This window comes from Acomys russatus, chromosome 13, assembly GCF_903995435.1.
Source record: "Acomys russatus chromosome 13, mAcoRus1.1, whole genome shotgun sequence".
Taxonomy (NCBI): domain Eukaryota; kingdom Metazoa; phylum Chordata; class Mammalia; order Rodentia; family Muridae; genus Acomys; species Acomys russatus.
This window is the reverse complement of record NC_067149.1, coordinates 29,436,881-29,462,598: the sequence shown is the minus strand read 5'-3', so window position 1 is coordinate 29,462,598 and position 25,718 is coordinate 29,436,881. Positions and strand designations below refer to the sequence as shown.

The following is a 25,718-nucleotide window of genomic DNA, read 5'->3' as shown; positions in this document are numbered from 1 at the left end:
AGAATGTGGGATTAAGGAGAGCCACAGAAGTGTGTGTCTATGTAGAATAACAATACAGGGAGGGGAGTTAGCATTGTGACAGACATTAATACATGGACTGCAGAAAGCCTGCTGTATTTCAGGGGGTTGGCACCCAGCAAGAAGATGGAGCCATTGCCAATCAGAATCAGTCAAGAATCCTTCCAGACTGCTGTCACCATGTAGCTGACACAAGCAGGGAAGACATGTGGGAGAGAGTGAGTCACAGGGCACTACAAGGTGGGGGATACTGAAGACACAGACATGGAGAACGTGTGCTAGCTATTGTGTGACTCAGTGTGTGACTGAAGAGGCTCTGAAGCCTCCATTCTTCTGTGAGCCACCTCATCCCTCTTCCTTCCTCAGGAGGGGAATTTCTCATGTCCCGATGCATTCTGTTCTTCCCTCCACTCTCACTACCCTGGGTCATGTTGTTTTCTATACCCACGTGGCCAGATGAATAGACAACGGGTCAGGCTAGGGAGAGAGTACTGAGAGCTTAATAAGTAGTTATTTATGGGATTTTCAAAGTTCTTAACTTGGGTTGAGTATGTCTTCGGAGTTGGTTTGTTTGTTTGTTTTTACAAGAAAGGTACTAACAAATGAAGTCCTTTGGATGCAATAAGATAGCGTGCTTGCAGTTGTGTTCCTCACCTTCGGCATGCCTCCTCTTTAGTTAGGCCAGTCCACGGTCTCCAAATGATGGTGTCTTGCTGTTCTAGAGAGCACAAGGCATCAGTAATAATTAGTTGATGAGGTGGTTGACTGGGGCCAGGGTATGGCTTGCCCAAACAAATCTTTAAAGAAGTACTCAGTACCCACACACCTGCGGATTTGCTCCACTTCCCGTAATAGCATGGCTCACCCCAAGGTAGGTCATAGCAGGACACAGAAAGAGGTCAGGCAGAATTTACTGTCCTCACAGGTCTCCCCTACCATGAAAGGAAGATAGTAAAAGAGGCTCTTAACATTCCTCTCTTCTTCCAAAAAAACTAATTTGTGGTTTCATAGCACCCACTCATCGGCTTTCTAGCAGATATTTCTCAGCACACGGCTGCCTGTGGGCACAGGCAACTCACCTGAAAGATGTCAGCGTCAAGGCCTCCCAACATTTGGATGCACTATCATGGTTTTCACACCTTTGTATCTCTCTGGTATTACTGTTTCGCTCCAGCAAGCCCACTAATATCAAATGTATCCTACCAAAGACTGTTCTAAATCACTTCCATTTTCCCTGCCTCTAGGCTCTGGCCAGAAGACCAGCATCCTAAGTGAGTGTGTTGCCATGGTCTAGTGTTCCCCATTTATAGCGTAGAAACATTTATTAGTGTTTGGACAGACATATATTCATTTTTGAAGATGAAGTACCACATCACTGGTTCTTATCCAGCTCACAAATATACTAGATTGTTATATTTTCCAAGAGAATGTAAATTAGTATTGCCGTTTGTTGGCAAAAATCTTCCTCTCTAAATGAACCATTGGTCTTAGTGACATTTACTAACTTACTCTGTGAAGTGCTGTTTTATATCAAAAATAAATCCCAGGGTAGAAGCCTCGTAAGTAATTTCAGACTTGATGGCACTTCACCTCATAGCTACAAGTGACTGATGAAGCCTCGGTTGGCAATGTTTTTTCCCCAGGTAAGTGTCTTCCATAGAGCTGTTTTAAGCTCAGGAGCCAGCTTCTCTTTAATGTCCAAGTCACCCAGCCAATGCCACTTCCGTTATTACCTAGCTTCTTCAAACCCTATAGCCAAGCAGCCCATGACTCAATTCCCAGCTCATAGAAAGGACAGTCTACTATGGGGACATATCTTGAATTCCAGAATCTGGCCAAAAGGGAAAAAGAGAAAGCTGTCAAAATATCCACTGCCGCTCTGGTTCCACCTGCAAGCTGCTGAAGAAAATACAAAGCCAGTTGCCAGTTGGATGCCCAATTCAAAATTCAGATTTAAGCTCTCTCTGCCTCTAGCCTAGTGCTCCTTTCTCATTCAGTGTAGGTATGCATTTATGTGCCTATGTATATGTGTGTATGTTCATGTGATACCAGAAAGCAATCTTGAATATCATTCCTCAAGACACACACCATTGGGTGGTGGTTTGTGGTAGTGATGGTGTTTTGAGACCCCGAGTCTATCACTGGCTTGAATTTTGCCACTTTGGCTAGACTCGCTGTCTGGAGAGCCTCAGGAATATACATGGCTTTGCCTCACCAGCTCTAGGATTACAATAACTTGCCATCATGCCCAGCATTTCTACACAAGTTCTGGAGATCAAAGTCAGGTTCTGGACTGAGCCATCTCTGCAGGCCTACCCTTTGCTGCTCTTCAACCTTTTCACCTTTGCGTTAGCATAATCAATCACAGGCTCTGACTCAGATGCTGCTTCTGTCTCATCCTCCATACATCTTCAAGCACACCTTCTAGTTCTGAGGACTTACTTTGCCTATGTCGTGTGCCTAAAAGCTCCAGGACCATCTCCGCACAGCAAGTTCTCTCTTGTGTTGGTGCTTGACTTCAGGAACTTAAAGCTGTTCTCTTAGACAGATGAGGCTGGCCCTGGAGCTCCATCCTTTTACAAACCCTTAGCATCACCTTTGTCCACTTGAATTAAATGGTTGGGAAGATAGAAGGCCATGCCTCAAGAAGGTGGCACAATGCAGATGACTGCAGATGCTGTGTAGTTTCACCAGTTTTGATGGTGAAGCTGAGGTTGGCTTTAATATGCATGTGGAAGCTGAAGATAGAGTTCAGGCTGCAGAGCGCAAAGGCAAGGGAAGACATGCCAGTTCACAAATGGGTGGTGAGGTGAAAGATTCCAGACATCCTTCAGAAAACAGACCAGAACACAGGAAGGTTCTGGAAGCCAAATATACAGAGCTGGTGAGACAGTGTGGGGAAAGTCACAGCGAGGCTGGAATTCAATACAAAGTGGGAACGCCTTCTACCCCTGGCAAATGCAGCAAGCTGTCAGTATTATGTGGTTATGGGCTCAGTCTTCTTATTTTTAAATCCACACATTCGCTTCATAATATTTTTCACACATTGCAAGTGATTATTTGTGGGGATTATTTCAAAAACACATAAGTAAAGTCAAGTGAGCAAATTTTAAGAAAACAATTGCATAACTAGTAGTAGAGGCAATTGATTAACAATCATAGACATTCCCTATAGCTGGAAGTCATGGAAGGAGAAATGGGAAGACCTCACAGGACAAGACGCTATAGATATGTCACATACACTAAGGAGTGAGGACAGAGTATGACAACTGGGAAAGCATCAGTACTTATAGCCAGAGCAGCTGGTGCCCTATGGATGCCAAAGATGAGATACAGATGCTTGCTGCATGCAGACAGGGATTGTGTGTATGCCATGTTAGTCATTAAGCAATGGTGTCTTCTGGTTCACAGTAGGTGATGGATAAAGATGGCGAGTGAATGGGTAGAAGTATGACTCTAGGCTTCAGGTCCCATCCATGAGCAGATGCCACTGCTACTTCCTCTCTGCAGCCATAGGCTGTGACAGAACGAGGCTGGGAACAGTGATGTTCTCATTCTCTCTCTTGGAACGAGCTCCCAGAAGACACAGCCTCCCTTCAGTGGGCTCTACCTGCCACCTGTGGCCTCACACGGAAGTTTTATATTTACATCATAATATATAACCAATCTTGCATAAACCTGGCACCTTGGTGCTATGTCACTTCAACGGGTCCACGACATGACCTAGGAGCAGCTGAATGCTCAGGACCACATACCCTGTTTCCAGGGAACAGCATTGCCCTGCTCCTGTTCATTTTTGTCACATGGGAATACAGGGTCCTATGTACCAGAGCATAGGAACTTAACAAAAGACTTTTTTTAACCCATATTTTAGATCGCCAGCTGTTGATGTTTAAATGTCTCTGATTTTCTGAATTACCATTTAATTAAAAAAAATTTGAAGATGCTGCCACTGGCAGCATCTAGTTTGAAACCCCTAACTTAATTTGTAAAATAATGAGATGAGGTCACATCTGCTCCCCCAACCCCCCACGGTTTTGTAGCGTTTGTTGTCCTCTGGGCATTCTTACAGGCCTGTTACGATATGAATCTCCACAACACAACAGTTGTGTTTTTCTGTGTCCCAAAGTGCCTCCCTATTCTCTCTTGTGTGCTCTGGTCACCATGTCACTTGCTTTTCTCTATCCTCGGAGCCTGCCCTCTACAATCACAACTAAGTTCAGCTTAAGTCCTCCAGAGCCTAAGGCATTGACCATGCCCCTGTCTGAGTTCTTGCCACTCTTGTCCAGACCTCTACTTTCCATCACTCTTCTGTCTCCATGATTCACTTGTCTCTTTTTGCCCCACCTAGACTTTCTTGATGCCCAGTGGAACCTCATGTCTTAGGATGGGAGCACACCCACAAGATTCTCCTAGGTCTGCGATCTAGGAGACCATGCCTGGGCATGGTCACAGAGCCTCTCTTTGTCACCTCCACACATCATGTGGAATGAAGCCTGTTATAAATCTATTATGTTCCAAGCCCAGAGACCAGAGGCAGATCTGAAGACACTTCCTATCCCCCACACTTAGGAGAGACACCTGTGGGCTATACATGGGAAGGAGAATTGTCCAGAATGAGACTAGACATTTCATGGTGCGGGCCAGTCATGCCTGGTCCTGCTGGCTGGCTAGTTCTTCACAGAGCATCTGTTGATTGGGATCATTTGGTGAGGACATTGTGTCTCTTGAGCTGTTTTCTTTACCAGACCCAGCCCTTTTCCAACAAGAAGGTAGTCTGTAAAGCCTGCTGCATACATCAGCATTCCTAATGGACAGGCAAGGTCTTACCTGCTTGAGGGTTACATGGTCCAAATTCTGATCTCATTGCTGCCAGGTGCATGCTGAGTGTTACTGGGCATATTACTTTGACTCCTTCGGCCACAGTTCCCATTTGGGTTGAATGGGAATGGCTGGGTGAAATGGTGAGGGTCACTGGCTCATGCTCCCATTAGTATCAAAGAACCACTGCTCAAAGTCAGGTGTCCTTGTTGGCCAGTTATGGGCCACAAGTCAAATCAGCATACAGCCCATCTTGGTAGGGTCTGCAAACAATGGATGCACTCTATGTTTAAGGGGCTGTTGTGAATATACAAGACAGTGTGATGATAGAACTACACTACCCTTATGGGAAAGGTTGATGACCCCTAACTAGAGTCTGTTAGAAGGGGTTTTTCTATCCTTCAATATTGTCTTTTTTTTTTTTTTTTTTTTCCTTGCTTCATTGGCCACTTGCAGAGCCTGGTCTAAGAACTCTGACAGGCTTTTGTTCTTTCATGCGCCTTCCCCTGCAACTCCAGAACAGATGACCACCCCCACAAAAAGGTAGAGAAGCCCTGTTCCCAAGATGCTATGGGTTCACCACACCCTTCAGCAAGTTGTTCCATAGATTGGCTGAGTCACTGCAGCATACTGCACTATCCTATCCAGATGGCCAACACCACAGCCCACATGATGCCCTTGTAGGAACTCAGCAGTGTTCTCTCCACATGCTTTGTGGGGTCTCCTGGGGCTGAGGATCACTCTAGAAATTTAGGGAAATCTATTCTCAAGAATTCCAAATACAGCTGGGGGGAAACTCATCTGTCACACATGACAGGAAGAGGTCCAGACACCATCACAATGTGCCGTGGCAGTCCAAAGACTAGATGTCTCACAGGAATCATCACCTCATAGCTCAATCTGTTCTTTCTGTTGAGGATGAGAACGGTGAGAGATCTCTTCTGCCACTTTCATGAACATAGCAGGTGCCTTCTCCTCATTGCCAGCCTTTATTGCATTCTTGTCCCCCAGCCTCTTTGTGATCGGCTAAGGAGGTCTTTAAGACAGATGCTCATCTGCCTGCATGACTTTTGAAGGCAGCTGCACTACATACTCAGCAGTCTGCCTGCCTCTTCCTTTACCCAACCTCCTTGCAGGACACAGCATCTCCAAGAGCTTCAAAGGCAAACTCCTTCTGTCAATCTCCAGAAGCCAGCGTAGTCCATGAGATTCTTAAATGCCCAGGCAAATGCCCTTGAGACAGCAGCCTCTCAATCAATTTAGCAAGGAAAAACATATCTTTTCATTGTCCAGAAGGAGATGTGAGATCCTGAGCTGACATTCTGAATATAGAAAGGTTCTCAGAAATAAAGCCACTTTTACATGCCTTCAAGTCATCTCTTTTGTATTTGCTAATATCTTTGAAGATGCATTCTCCTTAGCTAAAATGGCATGCTGTTCTTCCAACCTTGTTTTTCAAACAACTCCCTGCCTCTCAATCCAGTTCAGCAGCCACTCACCAACTGTGATTCACATAAGCTGTCAAAAGCTTACCTTGCCTTATTGAGGGTTAATTAGCAGTCACTTAACCATTTCTGCAGCATGACTGATCCCTGGCCCAGACTAGAGTCCAGGGTTTGTAGGAGTAATGCTCCTACCCAAAGGAGAAAAGGTGTGTTTTCCAAGCATTTGGCATTAACTTCCTTAGGAAAGCAAACCTCTTTGTTCATGTTGAATATTTGTTTGTTGGTTCAATAGTCAACTAACCCAGATAATTTACTCTGCAGAGGTCAGACCCCTGTTCTGTGTCTGATACTAAGTTTGAGGTTTAATTAATTAATTAATTAATTAATTAATCACTTTACAGCCTGATCCCAGCTCCTTCCCTCCTCTCCTTTCAATCCTGCCCCCTCCAATTCCCCTTTCTTCTTCTTCTTCTTCTTCTTCTGCTGCTGCTGCTGATGCTGCTTCTTCTTCCTCTTCCTCTTCTTCCTCTTCCTCTTCTTCCTCTTCCTCTTTTTCCTCTTCCTCCTCTTCTTCTTCCTCTTCCTCCTCTTCTTCTTCCTCTTCCTCCTCTTCTTCTTCCCCTTCTTCTTCTTTCTTCTTCTTCTTTCTTTTCCTTTTCTTTTTCTTCTTTTTCTCCTTTTTCTTCTTTCTTTTTCTTCTTTCTTTTTCTTCTTTCTTCCTTTTCTTCTTCCTTCTTCTTCTCTTTCCTCTTCTTCTCAGAGAAGAGGAGGCCCCCAAGGGGTACCAACCCTCCCTGGCACCTCAAAAAACAGCAGGGCTAAGCTGCTTCCTCTCCTACTGAGGACTGGCAAGGCTGTTCAGCTAGGGGAAAAAGATCCAAAGGCAGGCATCAGGGTCAGAGAGAGCCTCTACTCCCATTGTTAAGGAACTCACATGTCAACCCAGCTGCACATCTGCTACGTTTGTGTAGGGTGGTCTGGTCCATCCCATGCATGCTCTTTGGTTGGTGGTTCAGTCTCTGTGAGCTCCCGTGGCCTTAGGTTAGTTTACTCTGTAGGTCTTCTTGTGGTGTCCTTGACCCCTCTGGCTCCCTCAGTCCTTCTTCCCACTCTTCCACAGCACTCCTCAAGCTTAGCCCACATTGAGTATTCATTGAGTACCCTCACAAGGGAAAGTTGGGCAGATGGAGCTGAGTGAGGCTTGGATGTAGTCCTAGAGAAATTCAAAGCTAGGAAGAAGATGGTGATGCAGACATGGACTATCACTCTTAGGAGTTATAAAGAATGTTTACTGCTGCCTGTAAGATGGTGCTGCGGCAAGGGAGGTGAAGTCAAGGGGCATGCTAACAGATATGGAGTCCTGTGCCCCAGGCAGAGAATGCAGCATCTAACTCAGTTCAATGCTACTGGACACCAGTGTGTATGCCTGGCCCTGTGGTGGAGAGCTTGTACTTTGTGCAGTGGTGAACTTGTCAGATGGATACTCATGTAAATGTGTGTGTGTGTGTGTGTGTGTGTGTGTGTGTGTGTGTGTGTGTGTGTGTGTGTGTGTGTGTGTGTGTGTGTAATAAATACTCTAACCATGATGAATAGTAAGAACTGAAGGAAGAAGATGACTGAAACTATGAGGAAGACAGGTTAGTAAGTGTGATGTGAAAGGAAGTTGAAAATACCCTGAGGAAGGGAGAGGCAATAGGATCATCCCAACTACTTGGGAAGCTTTAAGGGAGGACAGTTCTGTCTTACCCACCCACTGATACAACTGCTCTTTGTGACGTTTTTCTGCCTCGTTGCCTGTGTCATCCGACATCTATTTTTACTGTCTTTCAGGAAGTCCATAGGGGGAAGTTTTTGTGTATAGTTTGATGAGACTTACATTTCTTACACGCTAGAGTGTACAAGAAGGCCCTACATCAGGTGTCAGACAAGGTAGCACAATTTTGTGCAGAAAACCCCGTGCTTACTTTAGAGAGCTTATTCAGCAGTTACGTGCAGGTAAGTTCATATCCACTCCTGCTGACTCTGACTAGCACTCCAGTCTTAGTTAAGGTCTTTCCTTCTGTGATAAAAAAACAAAACAAAACAAAATACCATGACCAGACAGAACCTGGGGAGGAAAGGGCTTATTTCATCTTACAGCCTAGAGTCTGCCATCCAGGGAAGTCAGGGCAGGAGCCTGGAGACAGGGAACTGAATCAGAAGCCATAGGGGAGTGCTAGTTATTGGCTTGCTCTGGCTGCCTCCTAGCTCCCAGAACCACCAGCCCAAGGGTGGCACCTGCCCACAGTGGGCTGGGCCCTCCCACATCAATTAAGAAAATGCATCACAGGCTTACCCACAGGCCAGGGGTTGGGGGAGCATTTTCTCAATTGAAGTCTTCCCAAATAACTCTGGCTTGTGTCAAGTTGACAAAAGAACTAAGCCGCCACAATCCACAATGATCTATGGATGTTCAGAGACCAATTACTAAAGACATGCCCTGGGCCCCCTCAGCACTTTCAAATGGGCTCCTCTGTCTCATTGAGCACTCTTTCCTGACCCTTCTTTGCACTTTATTTTTTTAATTTCCAGAAAGGCAGAAGAAGGTGGGTGTGGGATGGTACAGAGTAACTGAGAAAAGTGCCTTGTGCTCCTGCGAGCTTGTTAGTGTTTCTCAGATAAATGCAGTTGCTAACGTGGGGAAAGACATTGAACATCTTCTCCAGACAATCTGTGCAACATGCAGGGTTTTTTTCCCTTCCTCTCTTTAACAGTGTACGTCCTCACCCTGCCACTGGGATCAGTGTGGCTCGAGGCTTTAAGTGTGTTCCGTCACATAGGTGAACCTCTCTCGGAAAGATCAAGATTTTGAAAATGAGATTACATTGAACATGTCCTGCGCGATTGTCCCAAGGAAAGGGCACTCAGTACAGATGTTCGCTTGTTTTAGGCTTTGTGAGTACATGAGAGTTTTGCATTGTTAATTCTATGTTATGTTTTGATGCCAAGAATGGGAACACAACTGGAAGTAGAGTTTGGTCTGGTGTCCTCTCTGTCCCCCTCTGTACTGTCAGGCAAGTAGGTGTGTGATATACAGACCACTGGAATGTTCTTCTGAGAGAGTGCTTTTCAGAGTAAGGCCTAGGTACCCCCACAGGCCCGGGATGCTTGTTTCTCAGCATCCACAAGGTCAAAGACATTTGCCTGAAAATGCAAAAGTAGGCTTTCCCTCTCTGGCATTGTTTTCGAGTAGACAGTCCAGTGGCATTTCCTAGCAGCCCCATGATGCTTGTCACAGGCACTGGGTACAGCAGCAACTGTGACAACCTTCTGTTTCCCATGATGCTAGACATCAGAGAACTGTGGTAAAATGCAAAATGCTGCCCTTCCCCTCTAAAAGTTCTGTGTTAGAAACTGCAGTCCTTTCTTTCCATTATGCTATTTATATTAATATGCTGTGGGTTTGTTACTACTGTCTGTCTGTCTGTCTGTCTGTCTGTCTGCTCACCTGTCCAGATGTATATGCTTCCACACACAGCTTCACGTGAACCCTGCAGCTTTGGAGCCTCACCCTTACATAGCAAGGACTTTACTCCCCTCCCAGTTACTGTTCTTTTTCAGTGAATTAATGAACAAATAACTTTTACATTTCTGATTGCTTGCATTGTGGTAGATAGTGATAGTCACATCGGTAATATCCTAATGCTTTCTGACATTTTTTTTTTTAGAGACAGTGTCTTGTTTTATACCCCCACAGCTGACCATAAACTTGACCACAAACCTCAGTGCTAGGATTATAAGTGCGCACCATCAACTTGCTTCAACATTTTTAAGCTCATACAATGCTCCTGAGTCCCAAATGTTTAACAGGCCCTGTGTTCAAGTCCAGTGGAGTGTTCGTTACAATGCTCTCGGCTTGGGATTAGAACTTGAAAAGTTCATAACAAGATATAGAAGGACACATATGCTCTCTAACAACTTGGGTTCGTTTCAACCTTTATTTGTGTCTGTTTGAAAGTGAACAAAGAACAGCTATAAAGCCAAGAGTCCTTGTAACCAGAGCAAGCCTTCCCTTCCCACGGATACCGGGCACTGTGCGTTCTGTTTTGTGATGGTACGTGCCGGCTGGCACTGGCATTCCTGGCTTTGTGGAGCTGGCAGGTGGCTCTCCGCCTATTCATCCAGCTAGCTGACCTGTGTTTCCTGAGTTCCCAGCTTTGGAGATGGTGATGCTGCCTCAGGGAGCGTAAGCCTCCTGCAAGGAGACAGTAAACATGTGGCCATCTGTAAACAGGATCAGCACTGATTCTGAAGTTATCCCAGGGACTGGGAAATGGCTCGTGGGTAAAGTACTTGCCAGGCAAATATGAGGACCTGAGTTTGTAAGAGCTAGATGTGGCTGGGTATTACTATACCCGCCACTGCTTGGAGTGTGAGCAGGGGCACAAATACGGAAGGAACCCTGGGGCTTGCTAGGCAGCCAGCAGAGTCAAAACAGCGAGTTCCATGTTCAGTGCAAGAGGCCCTGTGTTGGAAGTAAGAAGGAGGGAGTGGGGGAGAGGAGCAAGGGGAAGCTGCTATGGGGATATAAAATGAATGAATAATTAATTAAAAATTAATTTAAAAATTAAGATATAAAGTGATAGACGAGGACTCTGGATGTTCACCTCTGGCCTCTGCATGCGGGGGGGGGGGGGCACATATGCGTACACACACACACACACACACACACACACACACACGGTGGTGATGGGGTTTTCATCCTGGAGAAAGAGGTATGGTAACGTGACATAGTGATGAGCTTCCTGGGAAGTAGATGCCTGTAGAAGACTCTAGCAGGTGACCTAGCACAGGCTTTCCTCAAGAAGGTTCCCATAGCCAGGCACAGTGGGGCATACCTGTAATCTCAGCACCCAGAGAGGCAGAGGCAGGTGGATCTTTGTGAGTTCAAGGCCAGCATGGTCTACAAAGCAAGTCCAGGACAGCCAAGGCTACATGGTGAAACGCTGTCTCAACAAACAAACAAATGAATAAAAAGAAGATTCCTATGGGCTGAGATGGGGTAAAGGGTTGATAAGAAAGGGAAGGGAAGATCAGTTTTGAAAGAGAGCCAATGTCCATGAGGAAGGATGTGATAGGTCTGGAGTGAGGTGTGAACCAGAGCTGTGGGGGAAGAGTACAGTGACCGAATCGCCAGGACCAAACTTTGCTAGGTCTTCTGAGTCCCTGGAGAAAAATGTGTGCTTTTAACCAAATGTGATTAGAAGTCACTGGAGGGCTCTTAGGAAGGTGAAGTTGAGCAGGCCAGACTTAGCAATGGGCTAGGAATAAGGAAGGAACCTCTGGCTTGTGTCTGAGAAGCTTACCTTCTCCCAGCTCTTTGCCACAAGGCTCTGTAAGACACAGTTGATTAGCATGGCCACCATTGCAGATGAGGAGATTGAGGCTTCACACCCTGCTAGATAAGACCCTTCCCAGAATCCTCCACAGTCCACAATCAAGGCTCCCAACCTGACCCACTCTCTCTAGTCTAGTCTATGTCTGCCTCTTCCGGTACCAGCTGAGGCTGAATCTACAGATAAGGACTCAAAATGGAAGTGCCTACCCCTCCCCCTACCTCCAATCATCAGAGCTGTGAGCTGGCCCAGTCAAGAGGCCGTACCTCATTTTCTGTCTGAGAAGTGGGACCCTACGCACCTGTTGGCCACCAGCCTAAGTAGGACTTAATTGGGACAGGTTTACTCACATCTCAGGTGTGTCTGGCCTCCCAGAAAAAGGAGCCATTATTCTTGCACTCCCATGACACCTCTTGACAAGGGATGTGGGAGTCTTTCTCAGACAGTTCACCCTTTATTGAAGGAAGGGGTGGAGATGGCTCTGAAAGCAGTTATGGGAATTTTTAGCATTGCCATTTTGAGTAAGGAAGAGATACCTATGTGTTACATTCAGGCAGTGGGCAAGCAAGTGTTTGTTATTTTTTAAGTAGTTTTTTTTTTTTTTTTTTTAAACCGTGAGGCTTGTTCAGTGGGACAGAGACTAAATGGGGAAGAAATATTGTCTTAAGACAGAACCTCCCCATCTTTACTGTCTCCTCTTCCTGCTTCTTGACACACAATACTAGGCACTAGGCACAACTACAGAAGTCTACCAGAGCATAGGTGGTAGCAGCTGTGACAATTGGCTCTGAAGTGTCACCTCTTCATTATCTGTGACATCTGCATAGCTGAGGAGATGGCAGGAGGCTGGCAGCTTCTGTTCCTTCCAGGTCACTTTGACAAATAAGTTTCTGCCTTTGGGATTGGCGGGGTATGTTGATAATAATATCTGCCTGCTCGCCTGTAGGGCAGCCTCTCTCTTCACCACACCTAGCTACTTTACATACTCATGGATCTAGCTTGTAATTTACATTTGTATATTTTATTCATAGGTGGAGCGGCTTTTTTTCCCCCTACAACTTTGTACAGTGCTAAACATTATTGGAATATTATTCAAAACATGTCCTTTCCATAAAATCTGTTTATGTGCCATCATTATCTGCAGCATTAAATACATTTTATATCATCAGAAATTTTATGATATATTTAAAAATGAATTTCTACTTAGCCGAAATGCATTAGGGATTATCCTAAGAGACCCTGCTGGAAAAAAAAAAATGCAGTCATGTTTATTTGTAACTGCCAGAAAATGGCTTGCAAAATTGTTAGTGTCTTTTTATTATTCCCCACCACTGGAGCACTTGCTTGTTAATTAGAGAAATTTCAACTGTCATAGTTGGCAATTATAGCTTCTGTATCATTGTCTGTTATGAATAGTCAATGAGAGCTGATTAATATGCATGAGCAGCAGTATATATAGCGTGTGCATTGGACCACAATCCAGCTGCCAGAGTCACTCGGAGGAGGGAGCAGGGTGTGTGTGTGTGTGAGAGAGAGAGAGAGTGTGTGTGTCTGCCTGTGTGTGTGTGTGTGTGTGTGTGTGCATGCGCGCGTGCGTGCATGCTGTGAGGGAAGGAAAGGGAGCGTGGAGGAAGCAGAGAGTTGTTTTTGCAGCCTCAGAGACCCATGCCTGTGTGAGGCTTTGTAGCTGCCTGACTCACCTGAGGCTCTCAGAGAGCCCTTCAATGCCTGCATGCTGAGGGAGTGGCTTCCCAGGCTCTGGCGGTCCTGAAGGCTTTCTTTGACATTCCTCCAAACATGGGATGCAGCTTGTGCAGCGCGCAGAAGCAAGAGGAGCAGTACAAATTACTCTATGAAGTTTGCCAGGTAACAGCGCGGCAGGTTATCCTGCAGTACTCACCTGGCCGCATCCCTCCCGGGGCAGGAATCGGGAATTTCCGTGTGGGTTTGTGTTCTGCCTAAGCCAGCCTTGCCCACTCCTCCGGAGATGTTCTGTTAACTCTCTTAAGAAATGTGTTTCCTAGCAGCTTTCCGGTGCTTGATTTTAAGAGTCTAAATAGCTGTTGATGGTCTTGCAGTGTGTTGGAAGCAGCTGTGTCACAAAGCACCATGACAACTAAGCGCTCTGCAGAGCAGTCAACAGGAAGGGTCAGAGAGTGGTCACGCGTCCTTTGAACAAGTTGGGGAAGACGGGGCGGGGGGGGGGGGGGTCAGGGGCAGTGATGGATGCTTGCAGTTTTTGTGTCTGTTTAAGACAGTTTGAAGGCACTGCGTGCAGCGGAGCAAAGTCCTCTGTTGAGTCCTCCTTTTGGCAGCTTCTTGTAACGGGACATGTGGTTCACATTTATGTCTCACACTTGCCACTTCCATACGTCTCTCGGTACAAACATTAGCAACTTCTGAAGCAAGTGACTTGGTCTTACAGACTGTCACCCACAGCAGGTGACTTGTCACGGCGTCTACGTCACGACATGAATTTTCAGTTTAAATATAAGGGGATATGTTCAGTACAGCCCAGCTAGATTACTTTATGTTTACGTGGGGTGCTTTCTTTTTTTAAATATTCAAGCCCCCTCCTTGAATAAGGAGGTTTCACATGGTTCTTGGCAACCTAACTTGGCAGCTAAGGATTTCCCTCTTGAATCATTCTGGCTCCTTTAAAAAAAATAATTTCAGTAAACAGAAAACCACAGTCCTGTAAGTTTTTAAATCAGCATAGTAGAATTACACTGTGGCAAGCAAGAATATGAGTGTGCATTTCTTGGCTTATAACAATAAATGGCAAATTACTACATTTTTTTTTTTAAAGAGCCGGGCTTGACTTTAAAAAGAATCTGATCAACTGTTAGTTGCATGTCATTTTTGCATGAGCCACCAGAGGGCGGATGCCCCTAGCAAGCCACAACAAGACAACTGAACATGCTGTGAGCAAAACCTAAGGATACCATGATGACACTGGGTGAATAAAATGTGTGTCTGTCTGTCTGTCTGTCAGTTTTCTGCAGTGAGGCATGGAAAGGGTTAATGTAAACAATCTCAGGTTTTGAGCTGTCTCACCTGCTGAAATCAAGCCTCTTAAATAAGTCTTAGAAATGTACTTGGCTTCCATCTCCTGTTCCCAGCAGTCTAGGGATGTGTGGGAGGTCTTGAGCAACAGTGTAGCCATTACTGATGATCTGGCCCCCATCCCTCTTGTCATCAAGTGGTATGTATGTCCTAATCCTAATTTTGCCAGATGATTTGGGGTGCGCTCTTTTTCTGCTTAACATTTAGAAGTAAGCTGAGCAGAGTACAGGACCTCATCAGCTAAGCAAGGTGCTATGTTAGACTTGGCTACTGCAAAAAGAGCAAGTTAAATGGTAGTTTTCAAAACTCCATACTTGATTTGGTTTGATTTGGCTTGGGTTGGCTTGGCTTGGTTTGGTTTGGTTTCAATCATCAACACCAAAAGTATTGCTTAGCTTCCACTAAGGTGACATTTATATACATTTGTAATAGTGGCACCTTCCGAGATTCAACTCTATGATATCTTCAGAAAATCTGTGACAACTTACTGTTTTACCCAACTCTATTATTTGTGTTCTTAAGCTCTGACAACAGTCCCAGAAGAAGAGGTCTGGCTTCTGTTTGATTTTTACTAGGTAAAATTTTGTGGGGCTATTTCTATCCGAAGTATAATTCAGTAAGTTGCTGATAAATGACTTCCATCTAAAATACGTGTGGTCAGCAGTTTAGGGAGCCATGCAGATTTATTTTCAGGGAGCCCCAAACTACTCTTCAGACCAACTACCCTTGTGCCAGCTAAGTAAAATCCCTCCTTCCACCTAGTCTTTAGGCGTCCTGAACCATAGCACAGAGGAAGTCACAAAACACTTGCAGGAATTAATAATTGCAGCCTCACCCCTTATTATTATACAAAACCTTATTAGAACAGAGAAATTAAGGTCTCCATAAATTACAGTTCCAGAAAGTCCAATGTGTCTGGCTTCAGTAAGCCTTCATAACAGCAACACAAAGACGATCAAATATTCTAAAGCTCTGGCTTGATCCTTTCCTCATCCAGAGATAATTCAAAGAGATGCTCTTCATTAGGGCCATTGGCAAGTTGCCTATAATTTCTTTGGGGGGCTGCTGTGAGCTTAATGGTGCAAAACAATGGCTTTGCCTCTAGTTGTACACACACCTTATTGTACCTTTAATCACATTAGAACAACAATAACTCCCCAAGTTGCCTGCTTCTTAAAGGGAAACACAAAGAATCCAGACAAATCAACGGTTGGCATCGTGCATTCAAGGATGTACTGAGATCTTGGGGGAACACTTGAATACCTCTGAGAAGACAAGGCAAGCCTTTTCCTGCCCTGGGGCTTATCATATCAGTTAAGGCTTTTATAACTACATATTCTCAACATAGAATCTATATGTGCTGGAAATGTGAAGTTTAAGGGAGCATCTGAAAATATTAGCCTATCAGATAATATCAACTCCCTAATTCAGATGAAAGGAAAAGAAGCCCAAGAGAAAGATCCTTGAAGGTAGACAAGGGTGTAATCTTTACTTGGGGAGACTGGATAGCATGGAGAATCTCCTGTGCTAGCCTCTCAGCTCTGGGGCTGGAGATGGAAACCAGGCAAGGATGGGTGCCAAGTCATAGGCAGCAGGGAAAGAAATTAGGCATGGCAAGGTCTGTGACTCTGCTAGCTGGACACCTGTGATTCCAGGGCAGTCTGGGCAGCAGCTGTGCTAGCAGAAGTGCAATGGCTGTTTGGGTTATTTTGTAGGTCTTCCTGTGGTGATTCGGGGGAAGAGAACAGAACAGATCAGAGGCAGGGTCTCCCCCAAAAGTCTCCTGGAGAGTCTGTACAACATCAGTAGTCTTTGAGATTGTGGTGAGACAGTAAGGAACTAATTCTGATAGGGAATTTTGTTTCTAACTAGAAATTGTAACTAACCCACTTGCCTAAAGTCTGCATGCCTGCTTTTAAAATGACAAGGAAAACACACTGGCAAACATCTACCACATTACCTGTAGCCTGCTTAGTGTGTATTGGCAACATGCTAAATGTCAGTCATCTATTTTCCCATTGAGTCCACACAGCAACTTAAGGACACAGGTGATACTATCCCTAATCAAAGATGAAGCAATTGGTATGCAAAGGAATTATAAGTGGGGCCGGGTGTCACATCTGCACCACAATTCCCAGGTCTAAGAGCCTTTCCTTGTACAAACCATTTTCAGCAATGTCAGTGAGCACATAACCAACGTTACAGAGAGACTCAACGAGGATAAAGTACTTACAGAGCAAGCATGAGGACACAAGTTTGATCCCCAACACTCACAGAAGCCAGGCTTGGTTGTGCTTGCTTGTAATCTCAGAGCTGAGAATCCAGGGACAGGAAGAGCACACAAGTCCAGGTCCCAGTGATAACCCTTGTGTCAAAAACACAACGTTGATGGCCCTAAGTAATTATGCTAGAGGTTGACCTCTAGCCTACACATGCACAGGGACACACATGCACACAGTCACATACATACAACACACACACACACACACACACACACACACACACACACACACAGGGTGAGAGAGATGAGGTTGCTTTTGCCTTTGTGTGGCTGAAGAGCCTGTACTATCAAAGCACATCCCCTTGCAGCCTGTCCTCTTATGAAAAGGTACCATGAGGAGAATGTATGGTAGACCTCCTAAGTAGCAGGAAGGTCTCACTAACTTCTCCGGCATTTCCCAGAATGGATAATCTTTTAAAAGCTGTGGTCCTTTGGCCCTTGGTATTAAGATTAAACTTGTACCTTCTACAGTAGAGTTGCTAGTTTTCAAAAGGCGTGTGCTTTACCCAGTAACAGTGTCATCCCAGACCACAGCAGCTGTCCTTGCTTGTGACCCTTTCCCTATCAACCTTTTAACTAGTAGGCTACAAAAGCGAGTTTTCCCTGGTAAATACAAATTAGAATCAGCAAGTTTATGAGGCAGGCTGGAAACTTGACTGCACACAATCCTGTTTTCATATTTAATTAGCTGCGTGCAATACTCAATTAGATGAGTTTACTACTGGAGAGCCACTGTGAGTCGGCTGCGAATCAGCCGGGCCGTGGTATGATTAAGTATGGACGGAGTCAGTGGCAGTTAATTGGATGAACATAAACTTGACCTCCTCACAGCAGTGCTGAACCAGGCCAAGATTTCCTGCAAATAGGAGTGTGTTTGCCTAAGCAGCCTGTCAATGCTAAAAGCATTGGTTTTTGATGCTGTTTTCCCTTATGAATTCATTTTGAGTGAAACAGGTTTGAAAACAGAAAGCTTACCCAAGCCTAGCAGTGCAGGCCTGTCATCCCAGCTGGTAGGGAAGGCAGAGGCAGGATAACAAGTTTGAGACTATCTGGACTACAGAGTGAGTTCAAGGCTAGCCTGAGTAACTTTGTGAGATCCCTTTAGTAAAGTTTCTTTCTTTCTTTCTTTCTTTCTTTGTTTTAATTAGTGTGTCCCTTTCCACCTTAGTAAATTGAGAGTCTTTGAGCATGGAACTGTTAATGGCCACAAGAGTCACTATTTAAATGTGTGTATGTATCTGTCACTACATGTTATTTTCTCATTGGTAAACAATGGATCTTAAATTGCTTTAATGTTAAGAAATGAAAATGGAATGGCCAGAGGTGGAACCAGGGCCTGCGTGGAACCTTCCTACCATGTCCTGCCCACTGTTGCATCTCCCCCTGGAGTGTTCCCATAATGCCCCACCCACTGCTACATCCCTGCATGGAACAGTCCCATCTTGTACCAGCCATTGATGCATTCTTACATGGAGGAGCCTTCCCACCTATTACTCTATCTCCACATTAAACATTTCCACCATGCCCCGCCCACTGATGAATCCTTGCATGAACCTTTCCTGCCATGCCCTGCCTATCACCGTATCTCTAACTAGCAGGCTTCCACTCTGCATCCCTAAGCTGAGGATTCCCACCACACCGCACAGTACCACTATGTCCCTGTAAAGCATGCCACTGTGCTTCCAAGCACTACAGCATCCCTATATTAAGCATCCCTACAATGCCATGTACCACTAATGTCTTCCTACAGAGCGTGCCTTGCCCACTGTCATCTCCCTTCGTGTCTCTCTGCCTTGCTCCCATGTTATCACATTAGTGTTGCCTTCCCCATCACACTAAGAATTCAGGAAGCCTCATTACTCACCAGATATTTTCACCTGGGAGCACATGGGACTCTTTAGTGTTTTTGAGGAATAAGAACCAGAAAAGAAATAGGTATAGTAAATAGAAAGAGAATGAGGAGCTGAACATAATGACAGTGCTTGGATCCGGGTGCTGAGACTGGAGCGTGGAGGGTACTTCATAGCATTTGTTATTTTGTTCACGCAGCCCTAGGGTTCAACCAACCATGTCCCAAAGATCTTCTACTCAGCCTGTGCTGATTGACTCCCTGGAGCCATTAGAATAAAGAGAGCCGCTTAATGGTGGCCTTCAGAACTGTTGGACTCCCTCTGATATTGCTTCCTGCCATTGTTCATCTGCCCTGGTCCTGGGGTCCTTTTCCGGTACCCGTACCTACCTTCCTCCCTCCCTCTTAAGACTTTGCAGTGGGCTTTCCCTTCACAGACCTTCTCTGGCCAAGAAAGTCCTCTCCTCGTCCCTTCTTTAACCTCTGTGTAGCTCCTTTCCTAGTAGTTTCTAGAACTTATCACCTGTCTTTAGTCTCCCAGCATCAGCTGGATGAGTTACTTTGCATCATTCTCTGGAGTGCCCCAGCCCCGCCATGTAACCCCGTAACCATCAAGACCTCTTCACCAACTTCCAAATGAGTGCTGTATGGGTCCCACATTGGTCTGAGATGGGTCTTAGCAAGGACAAATGAGCCCACATCCCTATAAAAAGCTGCCTATTGTCATGAGGCAGGAGTTGTAGAGCTACAAGGGAAACAACAGCCCTTCACTCTGTGTTTCTGTCACCCACGCACCTGCCGCGGCAGGTAAGAAGAAGAAACGTGAAAGAGTGAAAAGAAATGCAGGTTTACTACCTGAGTTCTGTTGTGCTCATTAATGATGCAGGAAGGGGCATGGTTAAATGGTAGGGGTCGAGGGTACAGAAAAGAATACCGTCAGCTATTCCGGGGAGCGCTACACCTGTGCTCATGCCCCGTGTCCTCTGACTGCTATGGGGTCAAGCAGGAAAAACAACCCAGTTCTCTGAGCCTGGAAAACTGGCTCCTAAGAGAAGCGCCTTCGTGTCTGTGACAGGTGTCACGATGCTGGTGATATGTAGTCAGGCTGAGCTGCTGACCGTCAAGTGCTGCCCTGACAAGTGTCAGAAGTGAATTTGTCCTACTCAGAACGCCCCACTTTTCCTCAAGCTCTCTCTCACCAAGGGCACACAAGGGCGCACTGAGTTATGAGCCCGTTGCTAAACTCCTAAGAAGGAGGGTCCCTTTGACCTGTCTGGTCACCTGCCTAGCAGGAAAATATTTTTTCAAATACATATGATTATACATCTTAGTCCAAGATAAAGAGTAAGCTGAGATAGGGGAGAAGTGAAGGGAAATTGTTGGCAGGAATGTGCAACTGTCTTTGCACTACTCTTGATTTGAGTTAAAGATAGCAGACAGTTTATCTGACTGTGGGCGGCTCTCTCTGTTTCCTTTAAGTCACTTGTTCTTAAAGGTGGTCCCTGGGCAGCAGGACCCTCCCCCTGAGATCCACCCCTTTTCCCCCACCCCGAGTCAGCATCCTCAATCAATCTATGTCCCACAAGCCCCCACCCCCACCCCCAGGGAGTACAGTGTCTGTTCACACTGGTCTCACTTCTCAGTTAAGCCAAAAATCCTGGAAGAAACCGGACTAACGCTTTTCTGGCAGGTTTTCGGAAGTCCTTGTTAGCTGCGTAGGCAGCACAGAAGTCACATGGCAGGCACTTAGCAGCAGATGAAAGTTTAACCATCTGTTGGCTTTTTAAAAGATTTTTTTGCTTGGGAACTGTTGTTTTTCAGTACTGGGAGTTGAACTGGAGGCCTCACACATACTAGGCAAACACTTGACTGACCATCAAGCCATATCCCCAGCCCTTCCTCAATAACATTTTTAGAGTAAACTACTCAATAATGCTCAGTTCACACATGTAAAATATAAGGTTACTGTACATTTGTCCATAAAACATTAATTGCACTAGCCCATGTGCACCCATTGCGCTGCCATTTGCCGTCACAGCACTCCCCACTGCAGCGTCCTCCAGGTTGTGCAGATACTCCCCTCGCAACAGTAATTAGGACAATAATATAATTAATTTCTAGCAATGTGGATGGTGATAGGCAAACTTCTGCCAACACAGAATGTATTTTCAGGATAGACACTTGTGTGAATCTTCATTTTCAGAAGTCTGGGAAAGAGTAAGTTTGGGTAGGATGCCCTTCTGGTCATGAGCCATACAGCTATGACCAGAAGGACAAGCCATGGCAACTGACTCCTCTTCCGGGGAAAGGCTATTCAGGCTACAGTCTCACTGGATAGGCCAAGTAAGCATCATTGGTTGGGGCTGGGGAGTAGTTTAGAGTCAGAGAACTTCCACAAGGTTCCATCTCCAAGACCACAAAAAGAGAAAAAAAAATAGGAAAAAAAGCATTGACCAATTTCATCAGTTACTTTTCCCCCTTTCTGTGGTCAAATATCTCATCGAAACAATCTAAAGGAGCTTAGATTTGTTTGGGCTTACAGTTTTGGGGTACCATCCATAATGGTGGAGCATGAAGGAGCTGGTTACTCTATACACATCTACCACCAAGAATCAAAAAAGAGATGAAGGCTGGTGTCCGGCTCTGTCTCCTTTTTGTTCTGTCTAGGACCCCAGCCTGTGAGCTGTGCCATCCACATATCCAGGATGAGACTCTGCTGCTCAGTTAAACCTTTCTGGAAACACCCTCACAGACATACTCAGGGGTGTGTTTTCCTGATGATTCTAAATCTGTGAAGCTGACAGGGAAAACTAACCATTAACTGATCATTAGTAGCTCTCTCCTGTTAAACGTGTTTAGGATGTGTGTTGTGTTGGGTTAGACTCCAGCCGATAAAGCGGTCATTCTCAACCTCCGGAACCCTGCGAGCCTTTAATACAGTCCCTCATGGTGTGGTGACCCCAACCACAAAGTTATTTTGTTGCTACTTCCTATCTGTAACTTTACGAGTGTAATAATTATAATGTAAATAACTTATGTGTGACCCCAAAGGGGTCGAGACCCACAGTTTGAGAACCACTGCAGTAGAGGCTGACCCTTTTTAGAAGGTACTTGAAAGTTGATCTCCATCTACTTGAGTCTCATCTCTATTTTGGCTCCTTCACCTCACGCTCCATCCCAGCACACACAGTTTATGAAAGGTACTCTCTCGCCCTACTTCCCCCACCCCCAAATTCTTGCCTCTTTGATGTTTAACTTGTCAGAATCACAAAATGTAGGGCAACGAATCTCATTTCGGCTCACAGCCTTAAACCAGTCTCAAGGTGCAGAAATTCTCCCAAGGTGTTTCTCAAGCTAAACCTTACGTTGGAGTCTCCTCAAGGGCTCACTAGAACCCTGGGTGTCATGCTCCATTCCTAAGTGCTGTGTGCTACTGCTGGTCTGGACGCCGCACCTGGAGGACCACTGCTCTGGGTGTAGTACAGGTGACTAGGGAGAGACTGAGGGGTGGGTATAGGAAGGATAGCACTGAAGGTAGGGTAGTAACTACCTACGTCAGGCCTCCCTTATCCATATATTCACTTCGGGAAGATGCACTTAGAGCTGGCCTTGTCATTGCTCAGTGATACTTCTTCCAAAGGATTATATTGTCATCTGCAACTGTGTCCCCCGACCACCAAGTTCATTCACCTCATCACAGGTAGCTACAATTTTGGAATTTTGGTTTCTTGAAAAAACACAGAACTATTATAAGAATATGTTTTCATTTTAATCCCAGGCGTGGGGATACGGGGCTGCTTCACAGCAGCTATAACTTGCCTGGTCCTCTATCAGAGGCTTGATTTTGCCAGCTGTAGACGGTTTCTGCAATTGTGTGACATGTGGGATTCTGGGGACTTCTCCGAGGGTATATAAATGCTAGAGCCCTGATGGCAAGGTTGTTGTTTGCTGTTGGTCACAGCTTGTTAAGTAGTCGCGCACAAAGAATAAACAAGAAGAAGACAACTTTGGATATCCTGATGGTGAGGCTCAACCTTGCTCCCGGGGAGCTCAGTGCCCCTAATCAGCAGGAAGTCGTCTAAGGACAATGTTGCCCCTTTCCGACCCCTGACTTTATCCAGAGACCTTTCCTCTCTATCCCTTTTTCTCTCTTATATCTAGTGTTAGGGCATTGGAAGGGTGGAAGAAAATGGATGGAAAAGGTGGAAGAAAAAAGAACCCATAAAGTAGCAAATGTCGGTTACAATCACAAGTAACATCTCACATCATCACCAAAAGTGAATGTGGTACAGACAACACCAGTGTTGCCTGACTTCTTAATTTTTCAAGTGACTACGGAGAGATATATCTCATGGCTCTCATGTCACTTCCGCATGATTTTAATGAGGTTCTAGATTTTATGTGTTGTGTATATTTCCTTATTTTGAGTTTTATTTTTGTGTCTGAAATGGCCTGCCAAAATTTCTGTTTCTCTGTTGGGTTTTCCATCTTTTTCTCTTGACTTCCAGGATTTTTAAAGGCGTAGCCTGTGTACCAAGTCATTAAATCAAAGCATCGGAAAATCTCTTCCATACTTGCAGAGGTCTGTGTGTCTTTCTGGTATCATCTAGGGAACCAAATACATCTTTTTTACTGTGGTTTGCATTTTGTGTCTGTTAGGAAGTCTGTTTTCTACCTCAAAGCCATAAAGATAGCCTCCTTTATTCTCTTCCATGCATATTTTATAAGTTTATGCACAGATTTCCATTAGTCTTGTCTTTCTTTGTGTTTTTGTGTATGATACAGAGTTGGAGTCCAACTTCATTTTTTTTCATAAATGAATTTTCTAGTGTCCATAAGATAAAAGTCTTAACTCCTCACCCATGAAGAGGAAATGCTAGTTCCTCCATATGTTTGAATCTGTTCTGTCCTGTTGATTGGTGCATTTAATGGCTATTTCATGGCACTATAGTTATGCATTAATTCCTGATACCTGGGACAGCAAGTCCTTCCCCAAGGCCACTTTGTCTGTTTGGCTCTTCTAGGTACTTCGTTCATCCGTGAACATGTGATGTTCAGCTTGTCAATCAAGCTGGCAGTGTGTTGATAGTGTTTTTCTCAAGGGGCAGTGAGTTCAAATATGTATCATTGTAGCATTCTTTATATATCTATCACCTTGGATGTCTTTGCATTTACTCAACATTTAATGTAAGTATTAAGAAGCAATCCAAGTACATATATATTTAAATCTCCTCATACCCAAGATTCTGAAGGAATCTAAATCATAAATAGGAATAGAAGGAGATGAGATTGGCTGACTATAAAGATCTTTTAAAAATGTAAAGTGCCCCTGAGATAGTTCAGTAAGTAAACCACTTGCCACACAAACTTGACAACCTGAGTTCATCAAAGTCCAGAACCTACATAAAATAGAAGGGAGAACTGACCCCACAGTTGTCCTCTGGCCTTCACATATGTGACATGGCACATACATAGGTTGTATACACACACACCAAATAAAAGTAAAAAACTGTTTGAAAAGTAATGAAATGTTGGATGGTAGCCCATCTGTACTCCCAGTGCTCAGGGGGTGGAAACAAAGGATTTCTATAGCAAGCTGGATATCTAGATAACTGAACTGGTGAGCTCTGGGATTAGGGAGAGACTGCCCCAGTAGATATAGAGTGGATAGTGATCAAGAGTTAACCTCTAGCCTACACACATGCACCTTACACACATATGCTTTACACACATATGCACAAGCACATATACATGCATATACACACATGATATATATAAATGTTGGCTGAAGATATAACAATGCCAAAGTGCCTACACAAAGCCCTAAGTTCAAATCCCCGCTATTGTAAAAGAAAGAGAAAGGGGAGAAAGAGAGAGAGGTATAAAATGTTGCTTTCATTTTTTTAAAAAATATGAAGTGTCCTTCAGTAATAAAATTTCTCTCCCATGCTGTAGCATTTGTTGCAGAAGAAAGAAGGCATCTGTCAGACTCCAGTTAGAACTTGTCTTTTTATACACACTTCCCCTGCATTTTGCAGGCTTCTAGCTAGAGAAATCTGGACCAACCATGTCTCTTTTGTGAAAAGCAACACATGACCCGAATAACACAGGCAAGATTTTCTGTGCGCAGCCTCCCACCAATGGGAGCAGAGTTAATTTGAGAGACATCTGGGGGAATCACAGTTTTCTCCCAGCGCGTTAAGCAGTTTACCCTGACAGATACGCTCCTGTTTTGCCATACGTGGCAACCGTTTATTCCCCTACCCACCCACAGTGCCAAGGCATATTACATTAGAAGTGGCATGCATCTTAATAAAAGGAAACTCAGAAAATTACAAGCCAATTCTGCTTTATCAAGCAGCTGTTTGCTATTTGGGGAGTCTCCGAAAGGTAGAGGGAAGTTATTCTCCTTTGCAGCAATATTTTCACTAACAGGAGGTGGGGGGGTGTGTCGACACTCCCCACCCAGAGTCATGCTACCCCACATCTGCATCGCATTCCTCGTTACGCCTTTATGAAGTGACTGTCCGGTGTACCTTGTGATGCTTGTTCTATGCATCTTAGAGACCAGTTACCACATTCTCCATGTAAAGGCCATAGCTATGTGTTCCTGCTTGGAGTAACTTGTTAACAACAGATGCCTCCCTCTGTTTCCCTGGAGAACACACACACACACACACACACACACACACACACACACACACACACACACACACACACAGGCTTGGTTTGGGTTTGAGTTTGGTTTTTCTTCTCTCTCTGGAAAGTCTGTGCATCTAAGATTTGTAGTGTCGGGCTAGGTACTTTAAAGCCATGCCGTCCGAAGTGTCTGGCTGACTTCTCCCCAGTCATGTCAACTAAAA

The 25,718-nt window shown here is 44.9% G+C and overlaps 1 protein-coding gene across 2 annotated transcripts in view; it reads left to right on the top strand.

Annotated features, from left to right (window-relative positions):
* Positions 1-25,718, top strand: part of Pdzrn3 (PDZ domain containing ring finger 3) — a 230,530-nt gene that overhangs the window by 169,078 nt on the left and 35,734 nt on the right. Inside the window, exon 1 of one of the 2 annotated variants that reach the window (XM_051155000.1) lies at positions 13,268-13,525. The exons of the other annotated variant lie outside the window; for it this stretch is intronic. Coding sequence (XP_051010957.1) covers positions 13,457-13,525 — 69 coding nt within the window. The 5' untranslated portion in view covers positions 13,268-13,456. Of the gene's footprint in view, positions 1-13,267; positions 13,526-25,718 lie in introns of those variants that run through there. 2 annotated transcript variants of the gene reach the window in all.